Source organism: Rosa rugosa, chromosome 7 (assembly GCF_958449725.1).
Source record: "Rosa rugosa chromosome 7, drRosRugo1.1, whole genome shotgun sequence".
Classification (NCBI taxonomy): Eukaryota; Viridiplantae; Streptophyta; class Magnoliopsida; order Rosales; family Rosaceae; genus Rosa; species Rosa rugosa.
Genome location: NC_084826.1, coordinates 28,165,474 through 28,180,440, shown reverse-complemented (window position 1 = coordinate 28,180,440; position 14,967 = coordinate 28,165,474). Strand labels below are relative to the sequence as shown.

The 14,967-nt window shown below is 36.1% G+C and overlaps 2 protein-coding genes and 1 long non-coding RNA gene across 6 annotated transcripts; 1 reads left to right on the top strand and 2 right to left on the bottom strand.

The window, feature by feature from the left end:
* Window positions 1–4,538: 4,538 nt before the first annotated feature.
* Window positions 4,539–5,682, bottom strand: LOC133723138 (isocitrate dehydrogenase [NAD] regulatory subunit 1, mitochondrial-like). Its single transcript, XM_062149966.1, has 2 exons — window positions 5,256–5,682; window positions 4,539–4,723 (listed from the first exon to the last, which is right to left on the bottom strand). Exons 1-2 carry the CDS (start codon window positions 5,680–5,682, stop codon window positions 4,539–4,541), a joined length of 612 nt encoding a protein of 203 aa, XP_062005950.1.
* An 812-nt stretch (window positions 5,683–6,494) lies between these two features.
* LOC133723540 (uncharacterized) lies at window positions 6,495–9,536 on the bottom strand. 4 transcript variants are annotated; one of them, XR_009853090.1, is made up of 6 exons: window positions 9,262–9,536; window positions 9,120–9,181; window positions 8,393–8,980; window positions 7,951–8,026; window positions 7,779–7,829; window positions 6,495–6,775 (listed from the first exon to the last, which is right to left on the bottom strand). It is a non-coding gene; the product is annotated as an uncharacterized LOC133723540 (long non-coding RNA). The 4 variants fall into 4 exon arrangements; XR_009853089.1 differs by having other exon boundaries at window positions 8,407–8,980; XR_009853088.1 differs by having other exon boundaries at window positions 7,951–8,445; window positions 8,838–8,980.
* A 384-nt stretch (window positions 9,537–9,920) lies between these two features.
* On the top strand, window positions 9,921–12,126 carry LOC133721425 (ADP-ribosylation factor 2-like). The gene is made up of 7 exons (XM_062148041.1): window positions 9,921–10,084; window positions 10,282–10,437; window positions 10,538–10,608; window positions 11,282–11,401; window positions 11,498–11,616; window positions 11,704–11,785; window positions 11,871–12,126. Exons 2-7 carry the CDS (start codon window positions 10,290–10,292, stop codon window positions 11,874–11,876), a joined length of 546 nt encoding a protein of 181 aa, XP_062004025.1. The 5' UTR covers window positions 9,921–10,084; window positions 10,282–10,289; the 3' UTR covers window positions 11,877–12,126.
* The last annotated feature ends 2,841 nt before the right edge of the window (window positions 12,127–14,967 follow it).

The following is a 14,967-nucleotide window of genomic DNA, read 5'->3' as shown; positions in this document are numbered from 1 at the left end:
CCGCGAAATGAGCCAATTAAGACGCCAAGAGAAGTGTTCCAGGGACTGGGCCGACGAAGCTAAATTTCGACGAGCCGAAACCCTCGCTGGCTGTCACCACCTCCACCGGTAAGCGCGTTTGTTGTGTTAATCACTGGATTTGATTCGGAAATAGGTTTTTCGCTTACAGAATTAGGGTTTTGTTCAGGCATTTGAGACTCATAGCGTAGAGAAGGACGTGGCAGAAGGAGTTCGATTCGAGGTGCGGACCTACTTGGCATTGCATCGTCGTTCGCAATTTCGGTAACTCCTTCAATTTTCAGTTTCATATTCTGGCCTGGTTTTTTTTTTTTCCTATCGAGGTGTTTTGGTCAAGATTTAGTATGTGATAGAATTGAGTGATGGTGAACAAATCTAATGGATAGTGTTGTGCTTTAAGTAGGAATTTTGATGAGAATGGATAGATCTGTTTAAGAAGGAATAGATCTAAGCTTTGTTTGGCAATTTAGAGTTTTTTAAGTTGACAAGTAGAATGGTCTAATGGATCATTCTACTTGGTTCTTCAAGCTTCACGAGTCTGAAAGTTGAAGATAATTAAATCGTCAGGTCTTTTGATGGGTTCGGGTGCTGATTCGAGTGAGTTTGGATGAATTCTATTTACATTTTCAATTTCTGTTCTTGTTTCTGTTTGGATGGCCTGGAATTAAAGCAAGGAAATTTTGGCGGTGGTTGTAGTCTGCTGGTTTAGTAGTGAAGAAGTTAGTTTTAGTTATTGGTTTTGACTTGCATTTTTGACTAGCGAGAGTTGAGTTTCAAGGATCTTCAAAATTTTGGTTATTGTAGTTGTAGCTGATTGTTTATGCTGGCTTTGATGGAGAATGAGAATAGCTCTTGCTCGTGCGCTCTTTATAGAGCCTGACTTGTTACTGCATGATGAAGCCACAGTATGTTGGTCACTTCCTTTGGGATTTTCATTAGAATTTTTTAATGTTTGGCATGTGTATTTCATTTATAGAGGCAAAATGAACTGTTAAGATTACTGAGAATTTAATGAAGGATCTGGTTTTAGGATAATGAAATAACATCACAGCATTAAGTACCTGGGCATGTTTCATGTTTCATGTTTTTTTTTTTTTTTTTTGAAAACTTGCATGTTTCATGTATTGCCGATGTGCACATGCACACACGGATGTATGGCTACTGCTTTGCAATTGAGATTTGTTGAATTGTACCTAATATGTGATACTTACAGTTTAAATGTTGTGGTGTTTTTATTCAAAAACTAGTTGATGCTTACAGTTTACATGGTTGGTCAAGGATCGGCTCAGGTGCCAAGGGAAAATGGATTTTTCCTAAAGGTCAAGGATTGGCTCACTTGTGAGGTGAGGATTCTTGATGTTGCTTTTATTTTTTTTGAATTTATGTATCCAGAAACATGAGTAATGTTAGGATAAAAGGTGCGTGGGCAAGACGATTCCATATGTGGCTCGAGGGGAAATACTTTTACGAGGAAAACCACTCTTTTTTGGAATTTTGCATCAAAGATTGATGCCTTTCAGGTTTAGATCTGGGTTTATGTTTGTTAATGTTGCCTTACACTCCATTAGTTCCTACCTGTTATCCAAGTATACCCATCTATGTTTCTTCCTGTGAGAGTGAAGCTTCTGGACCATAAATGCAATGAAGCCATATATCTTTCCTTTTAAATTTTCTGGAAATTTATAAAGTTGTAGAGCTTCATCTAGTATGTAGCCCAAATAATAACTTTATATTAAAACCCACGTATGTAGTGCTAGATACACAGCCTTCTGTAATTGGAACCTGGAAACTAATACTAGGGTGACTATAAGGGAATTGAGGGCTAACTGTGTGAATAGTATGACTTGCTACTAGTAGAAAATGATGTTTAGTTAGGTCTGGGTTACACTGAAATGCTCGTCATTCTTTTGCAGATGGTATATGTCAGAAATTGCTGGAGCTGAAACCAAGAATGCCTCGTTGTGGAATTTTTTGTATAAATTGTATGATGCACAAGTTGTTCTTTATCATTCAGGAGTACAACAAGATGTTGAAGCCAAGCCATGTGTCCCAATAGTTTATTAATAGATAAAATGTCGTCTTTCTTTACTGACTATAGAGCTCAATTTTGCATCTAGGTTTCAGTTTACTTTTCTCTAATGTATCGTGCTTGCTTTTCATGGCAGATGTATTCTCCACAGAGCAATGCTTGCTCGCACAGCTAGTCTTTCTTATTTATTTATTTTATGATAGTTATGCGACTGTCAAAATACCTGACTTTGGCCTTGGATCATGCTCATTTGACAGTATCATGGTCAGGGACGTGTATGACAATGACATGGTAAGTGACATGCAACTTGGCTAGTGACATGATCAGTGACTTTATCGATGACTTGAGGTTAACAATAACTTGGCAGTAACATAGCCAGTGACATGGCCAGGAACTTGGCCAAGAATTGACAGCGACATGACTAGGAATTGACAGTGACATGGTCAGAGATGTGTATAACAGTAACCAGTAACTTGGCCAGTGAAGTCACAGCCTCACAGGCCAAGTCAATGACAACGTCAGTGACATGATCAGTTACATGGTCAGTCACATACATTGTAAGTGACATGATCAGTTACATAATCAGTTACATGTTCAGTTACATGGTCAGTCACATACATTGTAAGTGACATGATCAGTTACATAATTAGTTACATGGTCAGTTACATACATTGTAAGTGACATGGTTAGTTACATGATCAGTTACATAATCTGTGACATGATCAGTTACATGGTCAGTCACATACATTGTAAGTGACATGATCAGTTACATAATCAATTACATGGTCAGTTACATAATCAATTACATTATCAGTTACATACATTGTAAGCGACATGGTCAGTTACATGATCAGTTACATAATCTGTGACATGAGGTTAACACAAGTTGCGAAGGATTTGGCCTTTTCCAGTGACTTCTCTGGCCAATGACTTGTCTAGTGACCGAGCCAGTGACCTCACTAGTCAGTTTCTTTATATGATCCTATAAAGTATGTATGTGAAATAGCAACACTTCCATTTTAGTAAAGCATACAACCTAAACAACATCACACACATTCATTATTTCCATATAAATGGCTATGTGACGTGTATAACAATGACATGGTCAGTGACTTGAGGTTAACAGTCGTTTGGTCAGTTACATAGCCTATGACATGACCAGTAACTTGGTCAAGAATTGACAGTGACATGGTCAGTGACGTGTATAACAATAACATGGTCAGTGACGTGGTCAGTGACTTTGTCAGTAACTTGATCAGTGATATGTGTATAACAGTGATGTGTGTATAACAGTGACATGCAATGTGACTTGGGCAGTGACATGAAATTTGACCTGGCCAGTGACATGAACATAACAATGACTTGACCAGTGACTTATGATTGACAATGACTTGACTATTGACTTATGACCAAAATTGGACATAATCGAGAGTTGCTACGTTTCTTATACCAAGGCAAGCATCCAAACCCAACTTACTTTGAGAAAGGAAGCAAATACATCATGGAGTGCATATACAGGTGTAAATAAATGAGAATAGAAGTGCAAGGGTAAAGAATTAGAAGTTCAACTATCATTTAACCTAGTATCATTGTGACAAAAGAAAAAAGAAAAATAACCTAATGACTACATTAGAAATATCCAGAAAAAAAAAAGAAATGAAATATGTTGAAGAGAGACAGTTCATTATCTTCAAGCTCTAGCCACACTAGATATGATTCTAAAGAACTACTCAACATATATCCTATATATTATGACATGCCCACAACATCATAAACATAGATTTGACTTGATTCCATGTTGTTTTAAACCAACTAGTATCCATTCTCTCAAAACTGATGACATATACGTGCTTCAAACCCTAAAAGCTTAGGGGATGCCACACTTCTTGACAAAAATCCAATGCACTCTTAAGTTTCACCTAGAAGAAAACATGTAAACAAGCCGATCAATATAAAGCATACTAAGTATATTCAATTACCAATCTGATTTTAAAGCAACGGTGATTCTATTCCCATTACCATTTGATTCCCATTACCATTTGATGATTAGCACAATCATATCAGACGTTTGGAAGAAGAACCAGATATAGCAGCTACTCTCTGAGAATGCTGCACTTCACCCTTGTAAAGTCCCTTTTTCAATTTCTTTTTAGCGTGCCATGCCTCACGTCTTTACTCCTTTGACAGCTGCTTACACAGATATATTCAAGTTATCATCAAATAACAAACGGAAATTTACCAACACAACTACAAAACAGAAGGTACAATTCTTGAAATTATCAAGTGCCAAAATCAGTAGCTATCAGATATTTGAATGCAAGTTATATGCTCACAGTTTACTCTTACAATGACAGTTTCTAGATTTTCATTATCATAAGCTGGCATAGTAATCTTTAATGGTAAGGCAAGATGAATAAAATATCATGTCCAAGATGAGCTAAAACAAATAGCAGGCCCATACCTTTTGCTCTTTCTTCTCCACCTTTGACTCCTATCCATGTTGCTTCCTTTTATGCTGCTCAGTTTTCAAGTTACCTATATCTTCCACCTTCTCTGTAGCAGCAGATCTTCTATTACGAGGCAAGATTTGAATGTGTAGTAAGCATACTCCATACTGAGAGGCTAGACCTAGAGCGATCCTATCCCACACCTGGTCAGATATGTAAAGCCATCTAACTTCAGTAAGCATACTTAAGTGTTAACTGAACTATCCAAGATATAGAAACATACTGTGAAGTACATAATATCATGACTATAGACATTTGTAAAGCCATAAAACCACAAAACCTGAATAACAAAAGAGCTCTTCAGAAAAATAAGATCAAAGCAAACCAATTATATAAGCATACACAATTCATCAAAGTAAAAAGATTGCTTGTTGCTAAACTTCTCCGAACACACAAGATTTATCTATATGAAAATCCTTATTTTGGACAAAGCAATTACAACAAAACCTCTACATCTAGCATGAAAATCACAAGATAAAACCATCATTTTGAATTTGGAAAAAATTATAGAGACAATCAAACACAACAACTGATACCAATACCTCCTCTAAACAGATTCTACAATAAAAAAATTAAACTAATTAAGTTTATAATAATCACAAACGAAAAAGATATATTATCTGCTCCTCCAAAACTGACTGAACATCATGAATTTTACAGTTAATAACGAATTTTACATTTCAGAATTGCATTGTTTATACCTTTAAGGCTTTCAACAACTCCAGGAATAATCTCGTGCTCGAGCCCCGAGTACTCACCCTCGGTGTTCTCCCTGATCACTAGAATGTCGACGTTGCCATGCTTGGTCTGTAAGCCACGCAGATTGAAGCAGTTGACCAACGAAGCATAGAGATCGAGATCTCGTCGGAGCTGCATGTTCAGCGAGCTAACGCCGCCGCCCATCGGCGTCGCCAGCCCGCCTTTCAGACACATCTTGTTCTTCCTGATTGACTCAATCACCTCCTCCGGCACCCTCGGCATGTCGCCGGTGACATCGTACTTCTCGAAGTAGACCGGCGCTTGCATCGCCTCCATCACCTTCTCGACTGCGTTCGTGACTAGCGGTCTGATTCCATCGCCGGGAATTTTGGTTACTGCACGTGGAGCTCCGTCGCTGGGTGGGGGCATGTCGGTGAGCGATCGGGTTTGGACCACGACGGTGAGGTCAGTTGAGAGAGAAAGAGGGAAGGGTTAATTATATTCTGAAATGGACCGGGGAAGAGGGAGACGATGACATGAGTTGTAATTTTTGTCATTTGTAGTGTTAGACTTAATTATCATGGGGTATTTTGTGTCACCTGAATTATAATAAGGCACTTCAAAATGACCTCTTTTATCATTGGCCCTAAATTATATATACTAGCCTTCCTGCACGCGCGATGCGCGTGCGGAAGGGCCGCGCTCGCGCGTGCATATTTTGTTTTTGAAAATATATTTCACATATACATATTGTCCCTTTTCTCTTGCTACGCATGTTTGAAATGTCACTCATGAGTGCAATATAACGTCCGTGTTGCATATTACCTAACTTGCGATGTGCGTGCGGAAGGGCTGCGCTTACGCGTACGTATTTTGTTTTTGAAAATATATTTTGCATATGTATATTGTCCTTTTTCTCTTGCTACGCATGAGTGCAATATAATGTCCGTGTTGCATATTACCAATATATATATATCATTCCTAAATCGTTCCCATCCATGGGTAGCAAGACTTTTTAACTTTCTTTTTATCTTGTTTCTACTTTTGTTTATGTAGGGGAGATAAACCTTAAATATGAAAAGAAATAAAAAGATTGTACCTAATTCTAATGACTATTGTAAAAATAAACCTAATTCTGATCATCATTGAAGGAATAAACCTCAAAGATATCTTCTTTATAGTTCTACATACTCTTTTAACTGAAACAAAATAGGCATCAGCTTTGACTTTTGCTTCACTAACAGAGACATATATATCACTATTTTTTTTCCCTCCATGGGAGGAAACAATAAAGATTCAAAATTGTGTTGATCTAAGTTTACAAACACAGAAAGACAATCGTAACTCTGGCTGAGTTATTATAGGTCTATGATTGGACTAATTTCCGTAAGAGCACAGGAATCTGAATCACATTCCCATCAAAACTCTATCTCTAAACTCCAACAGTCTCCTCCTACTTCACTTATCTTCTTTTCTCTCTTGCCTTTCAGTCAACTGCTTTCCACAATAATCCTAGTCCTCGCTGCCAAAAAAAAATAAAAAATTAGCAAGAGTTCTAGATGAAGGATAACTCCCCACGTTGTGTTTAGATCACAGTCACCACACTAAAAAACATACACTAAAGAAAAAGAATCACAGAACATGACTCTTTTAACAATCAAAAAGCACAACCCATGAGGAAGAAAAAGTAGGAAAATTCTGGAAATGTGACTTTCAAAATCAAGGCATACAATGAGAATAAGTAATTAGAGACGCAAGTCTTCTTGGCATCCATTAGTTTCCAATTTTAATACTTCCACTCAACAGTAAATGAAAAAATAAATTTCAAATGGTACATTGCAACACCATATATCCACATCAATTACAACACCATACACTAATACAAAAAAGAAAAGACAAAGTTTCCTACCTCCAAAATGGTTTGAGAGAGTTTGGTAGACGGGTGTGTTTCTATGTGTTACTATATTATATTCCTACAGCTTGGCATGCCCATCTCCCCACATATAAAATATTTTGTACAAAGCAAATTTGACTAAATTAGGTTGAAAAATAGGAAGGCAAAAAAAAAAAAACCCAATATCAAACAATATAATAAGCAGCAGTTCACATCCTATCAAACAATATAATATGGCCTGTTTGGGAAAGAACATGTTTGTTGAATATAAAAGCAACCGCTGTGTCTCAAAATTTAAACTTCTCTTCAATTATGTAGACAAACTCCCAGCATTCTCTTTTGTATCAAGTAGTTAATCCTGCAGTTGTAGCAACAGAAAAAAAAAAAAAAAAAAAAAAAAAGTGTTTTCATGTTCAACTAATTCAGCAAGCAGCCAAGTAGATTAACAAAAAGAAAATCCAAGACCTAGGCAAAGGAGAGGCTCCTCACAAAGGAAGCTGCTCAAAGAATGACTTAATTTTGGTCGCTTGTGATTTACTAACACTATGCTTCTGAGCATCTACTGAACAGAAATAAAATCTAAATTGAGAATATGACAAAAGTTAAAACATTTAACTGAGGAATTGCATACCTCAATATCCCTAGTGCACACTGTTGTCTTTATACTTCTGCAAGAAATATACTAACAAAATAAAGCAAACATAAGAACCATTAGTATAAGCAAGTTCATCTTACAGAAACCAATCAGAAGCCAAATAAAACATAATATCAACTGCAACTGTGGTGGCTCCAGCAGTACTTACTATCTTGCTTTACTTCTCATAGTCAGGAACAAAAGCCAAAGAACTTAAACGTACTACAATCTCACAGGCTCTGCACCTAAATTGAACAAAAAAAAAAAAGAAAGGAGGATCAGGGATAGAACTAAAAGAAAGCAGGAGAAATATTGAGATATATTAGGGCCTAAAAGAGTTCAAAGCCTTCTTAACAGACATATCTAATGCAATTATGTTGATGATATATAAAAGTAAAGGAACAGAGAGGGGGAATGAGAGGAATATCTATATCTCATTCCCATATAAATATGTACGACGGCTGGTAATGGTATTGGTGCATGAATGTGCACGTATATTCAAATCTCATAAAAAAAAAATTTTAAATAATAATAATAAAAAACTAAAATGAATTTCAATGAACACATATGAGAATGAGATAGAGGGACCACGCAGTGATTTCAAATCTCACTATTATGATATTACCGCAAAGAAGACATCTGCCCAGATTGACTGAGTAATAAACTGCAATTGAAATCAAAACCTTACTTAAACACCTCCAAAGAGTCAGTTAGATCCACCAAAAACTAACATGAGCGATACAGATGCCTTATGAGGATTCAATTGAGTGGATTACCAAGCATAGTACAGGAACAGAAGTAAATTTAAAGGAAACATGCATAACTAAAGCATAGGCAATAGATAAGAAACCGATAACACAGATCTGACAACTTGCAGATCAATCGTACATATAATGGTTTACAGAACATACAACACCTCTAACACCCAAAAAGTTAAAATAAGTTGTGCGTTGAAAAGGCAAAAGAATATGAAATCTCTACTATTAGAATATGGTAGATATCATGCATGAAAGGGCCTAACAACGGTCATCAATGAAAAACATCTTCCATTCATACCTAATCAATAGAGAAACATAGTTCTGTTTGGTTCATTTGCTTCCCCCCAAACTGCATACACATATGAAACAGAAACAATACCTGGAACTAACATTAGACGCATCATTTTGTCACAATGTTCAGAAATCGCCCATCTAATTTACCTGCAACAATTGAAAGAAAATCAAGCGATAAAAAAAAAAAGCGAAATCCCAATTGAACGAACAGTACATGAGCAACAATTGCTTATTATGATTATTTGAAAATGTGAAACCAAGAATGAATGAAATCCCCAAACCATACCTGTAACCAAAATTTTCCGATTCCTTCAAGACGTATAGAAACTACCCGAGTATGTAAAGTACCTAGAAAATTCAAAGACAGTCCCAAACATCAGTTCAATATAAGAATAAGAAATCAAAATCGAAAGATATAGAAACAAAACCTCCAAATTCTTTGAAGCCATTAAGCCTGATTTATTAAACCCAAATAGAATCGGTGGCGAGAGATTTGTTCAGAAAGGTGAATCCACAATCACCGATTTTGATACTAATCTTTTCCTCCCTCTAGGTTTGAGTTTGCTCTGCTCCTCCTTCCGTCTGAGTTTTCTCCTTTTACATGAACCGTAAACTGAGAGACGGGTGAATAGTGATGGAGCCATATCTCCCACGTTGCCTCCGGTCTCCGATCGTGCGCCCTGACGGTTACTCTTATTTTTTTTTCTTTTTCTCTCTGTTTTTGAAGTGCACGATTTCAAATTTATAATTTCTGTTTTTTTTTTGTATTTTACGTGGTTACCCCTGTCTGATATTTTTCACTTAAGCCGAACTGTTCTGTATATTATGGGTAGTATGGGGACTTTAAAAAGTTGGTGAAGCCTTTGACACTAAAAGAGCGCCTGGCTTTATAGTAGTAGAGATAGTTTATGCTGAAACTCCAAATTATTATTGAGTTTATGCTACGCGTTGCTTTGAGGCAAACACCGAATCAACGGCATTAACCAACTGGTGAAAGTTGTACTCATTGTTATGATAAATTAAAAAAATTAAAAAAATAAATAAATAAATAAATAAAAGGGGGTCCGTCCGGAACGTGTTTTTCTAATTCTCTGACTCTTCCTCCCTCTGTGTCTGTGGTTCTATAAATACAGAGATACTCATAAAGCGTACGTATCGGTGTCTAAGGACAGCTCCTCTCTTCTCTTCTCTTCTTAGACACACACACAGAGAGCGGAAGAGGCGTAGATCTCAAATTCCTCTCTTCCTCAGGTACTTTCCCCTCTCCATTTTTCTTCTGTATTCTTCTCAGATCTGCACCACAAATCAACTTTCGCCTCAATTTTCATGTTCCGCGCCTCCGATCTCGATTCCACTGCCTTGTGCGATCCGATCTCTTTGAAAATGATTCTGCAGTTGGCTGTGATCTGATCTGATTCATTTTTTGTTGTTTTTTTTTGGATCTTTAGGTGAAAAAATGGGGCTGTCTTTCACCAAGCTTTTCAGTCGTCTCTTTGCCAAGAAAGAGATGCGTATACTCATGGTGGGTCTCGATGCCGCTGGTAAGACCACCATTCTCTACAAGCTCAAGCTCGGCGAGATCGTCACCACCATTCCCACCATTGGTAACTTTCATACCCCCCATCTCTTTTGTTCACTACCTTAATCCCCCGCTCCTTGTTCTTTTCCTCCGTATTAATTTTTTTTCAATTATTCTTTGGTCAGGATTCAATGTCGAGACTGTGGAATATAAGAACATCAGCTTTACTGTCTGGGATGTTGGGGGTCAGGACAAGGTATGGCCATTTTTTTTTTTTTTAAATGTTGATTCTTGTTCTTGATTTAGTTTGTTCGATAAAACAGAATTGAAACCGGGCCAATTACTTTAGTTCACTTGTAAAGCTTTTAGGCTGCTACAAGGCATACAGGTATCAAGTATGGGGCAACCCTTAACAGAGATAAGATATGAGACTTTAGGCCATCTATCAAAGAGACTGCTTGAAGGAAAAAAGATGAGAGTGCCCCTTAAACGAAGAAATAAAGTCTGAAATTTGTGATGATCCAGATTTATCATTGTTCCACTGTTATCTGCATTGAGAATTGTGTAGAACAGGAATTCGTGGTAGGGGTTGTGTGAACACTAGTTCCACATTGGTGGGAGGAGCTCAAGTTGGATATTTACTAGTAATTGATTTATCTATTCTTATGGGAAGGCTCTTTCTTATGGACTGCAGTGGTCTATTTCTTGTTACTTTTTGTTTTATTTTTGGATGACAGTGTGATGTATGTACTTAATCACAAGCAATAAAATATGTGTGCCTATTAGATGTTTTTATTAATTTTTTTAAAAATTAATTTCACTAAAGTCTAGAGTCAATATGTTTCTTACTAGTTACATCTAGTACATCTACAATTGAATTTTTTCATAGCTGCTGGCTTTTTGAACTAATGTTTTTTGTTGCCTTCCAGATTCGACCCCTGTGGAGGCACTACTTCCAAAACACACAAGGACTTATCTTTGTGGTTGATAGCAACGATCGTGACCGTGTAGTTGAAGCTAGGGATGAGCTGCACAGAATGTTGAATGAGGTACTTATAACCTTTAAAGTTCCTTACGCACATGTTGAGAACTTGTAGCATACTGAAAACTTGTGCTTATGGGTTGCACTTTTGTGGCATTGGCAGGATGAGTTGAGGGAAGCTGTGCTGCTTGTATTTGCTAACAAGCAAGATCTTCCAAATGCCATGAATGCTGCTGAAATAACTGATAAGCTTGGCCTTCACTCCCTCCGTCAACGCCACTGGTAAATCAAATTTCTCTCTTTCCTTCACGCACAGAAAAAAAACTCCCTCCCTGTCTGACTAGACTAGGTGAATTTTTTTTTCTGCAGGTATATCCAGAGCACATGTGCTACTTCTGGTGAAGGACTGTATGAGGGACTAGACTGGCTCTCAAACAACATTGCAAACAAGGTGGATAGATACTCATATTTAAAATATCTCTATTTTCTGGTATGGTTTTCACTTTCCTAATTGTGGTTTCCTTTTGTAATTGCAGGCTTAGATGGCTTACTTGAATTTTGTGTTTTGAAAGTGCTGCAACACAAAGTTGACGTTTGATTCTTGGTGTTCTGCCTTTGCTACCATCTTAAAGTGCTTGTTCCTTGTTTGTGTTTTCCTTTTGCAACTGTGCCCGTCTTTTACCTGTAGTTTAACAATAATTCATAGATTCTCAATCTTTTGTCATGGTATTAACTCAATAGCTTTGTTTCTGCCAATTTATTTTGCGAAAGGAAATATCTCTCATTTATTCATTTTTTTTTGCAAGGGAACAACTTCATGTCTTTTATACATAGATCAGGATCTCAAAGATATGTGAGTACTTTCGTAAAGGATCAAACATAGATTCAATCAAGCATGAAACTGGTCTGATCATAATGCATGCATGGTCTGTGAATGGTGGTCATTATTAACAAAGTAAATCGACTATAATCAAAGGGATTTCTTCGTACTGCAACACTTTTGTGGTCATCTCATGAGAGGTGACGCGCTATTTTGATATGTTCTTTGGTTATGTCTTTTTATTCTATAGCAACCAATATCATCACATGAAGAAACCAAATGGGGGCTTGCCCATACTTTTCTTTCCGCATATAGTCAATTTTTTAAATATGAGAAAGTCTAAATTACTACTACTTAATTCAAAGAAGTTAAAATTTAGGTAATTTTCGGATACTCCACAAGAATTATCTAGAAGTTAAATTTAATTTTTGTTAAATTCTCTAGCTATATTTAGCTAGAGTGGAGACATAATTTTAACTAAAACTAAATTTTGAATGATAGAAATAATTTAACTTTTGAGATTTAGCTTTCCTTGTTGGAGCATAACTTAAAAACGGACTAGTTATATATATCATTTTTAGCTACTTTTAGCTACGAAGATAGCTATTACTATTGGAGATGCTCTTAATGAGATATAAATAAAGTAAGAAATACATAGACTTACATTTTTTGGAGAAAGAATGAAAAAATTCGGTCCAAACTCCCATAAGCCATCAAATTTCAATTTCTCTCTCAACTAGAGTCCCATTCCAATACAAATCAGACTAAACCCATAAGGGTAGGTTTTACATTTCCAAAACACAAAATCAAGAAGCTGTCAGGTGGGAAGAACTACGGGTTGGTGTGGTTCTTGGGTCAACCAAAGTTGGATCTAAGATGTGTGGTGGGTGCAATGAATGAGATTTTTGGGAATGGGATCATGCTCTTCTTTTCCAATAGTCATTTTGTGGTGGTATGTCTAATGGCAGATCCATGATGCAAATTTGGGGTGGGCTAATTTAAAAGGCTTGCTTCTAAGAATTTTTTCCTTCCTGTCAATAATGCTTCCAATAATTTTGAGACTAAATTGAAAAAAAAAAATAATAGAACATGTAGTAACTAAAGAAAAAAATGGAGAAGAAAATGGGGAAATACCAAAAAACAAGCAAGAAATTTTAAGAAATACTAATATGTTATAAAGTAGGAAGAAGATGGAGAGAGAATAGTAGGGAGGAAGTAGAAGTGTTATCATTCAGTCTCATTAGCCTCCTTTATATAGAGGTAGGATTTACATCAAAGTACATAACTAACGAGTATTTACATAGACATCCACATAGATAATAATATTTACAACACTCCCCCTTGGATGTCCACCAATGAATGATGGTATTGGACGCGCTTATTGTTGCCTCGTTAAAAACCTTGCCAGGTAACAAAAACTCAGTGGGACAAAAATAACCCTGGTTGAAGGACAAAAAGAGCACAACGTGCATATGTCCTAGGTAGCATACTTCTGGATGCTCCCCTTTATGAGAGTCTCTCCCTGATTGTTGCAAACCTCAATTATGTATGCGATAAGCTACAAGTACGATGTATAGTAGTTTGATGTGTCTATCACTGAAGTGAGACCATGTGTGCCTTGCATATAGGGGCTTATCACAAATTTTCATACCTGCAAAGTTTAAGCAATACCAATAAAGCTAGACGATTTTCAATAAGCCTTACCTTATATGATAAGGTTAGAAACAATCTCATATGCTCAAATTCATACACCAAGTAATAGTTAAACAATATAAAGAAATTGATACATATATCTTTGTGTAAAGGGGGTGGATCAGTGGCCACCTAAATTATAGTTAAGATTATACTCTGATTCTAGACCATTAGATCATATAGCAACTAATGGTTCAAATTAAACAAAATGTGTTATTTATTTTTTAAATAATATATTCTATTATATATCTAATCAAATAACCAGCCATTAATTTCTTTCCTATTCTCCTTCAAATTGATTATTACAGACAACTTAAAAAATGCTCAATAATTACAGGATCCATTTCCTCAAATTACTTTCTTGTTTCTCTTATTCTCTAAATTCATTTGTTGCAGGAAAAATAATTAATTGAGAAAATAAAATTGATTTTTTTTTTTTTCGCATTTTGATTGATATGCAACTCACCTAAGGGCTAAGGAGTAGAATCAACAAACGAATATTTTTTTTTTCTCAACCCCTAAACAAAATTTACTCTATGTTACATGAAAAATTCTAAATAGTTTTCCAATTGATACCTTAAAATTATTGAGGTTAGAGAAGAAAGGGACTAAATAGATAATCTCATTTGATTTGGTATTCCAAATTGGGTTTTTCTTGCAGTAAATGAAGGAGTGAGAAAAAAGGAAAAAGTATAATCATCTACTTTTGTATTTTAGAATATGCATTTCTTAAAAAAAAAACCGATAAAAATTATTATTTAATCTGAACCATTAGTTGTTATATGATCTAATGGTCTAGAATCAGAGTATAATCTTAACTATAATTTAGGTGGCCACGGATCCGCCCCCTAGTTTAAAACATTGAAAAATCATCATGGCATATCTAGCCATACACATCAATATCTTTGTGTATTGATACGTCTCATCTAAGCTCTTCAAGAGCTCTAAGTAATTCATAACTTTGCGAAAGTTAGAATATGTTGCAACATTATATTCATAATTCGAATTCGATAGTAGTCTCGTCATAGTACTCATTAAGGCAATTTAGATCTCGTTGACTAGAACGAAATGAGTACATATGAGCTAGCTTTAGACTCTTTGATTCCATGAGTGAGCATCAG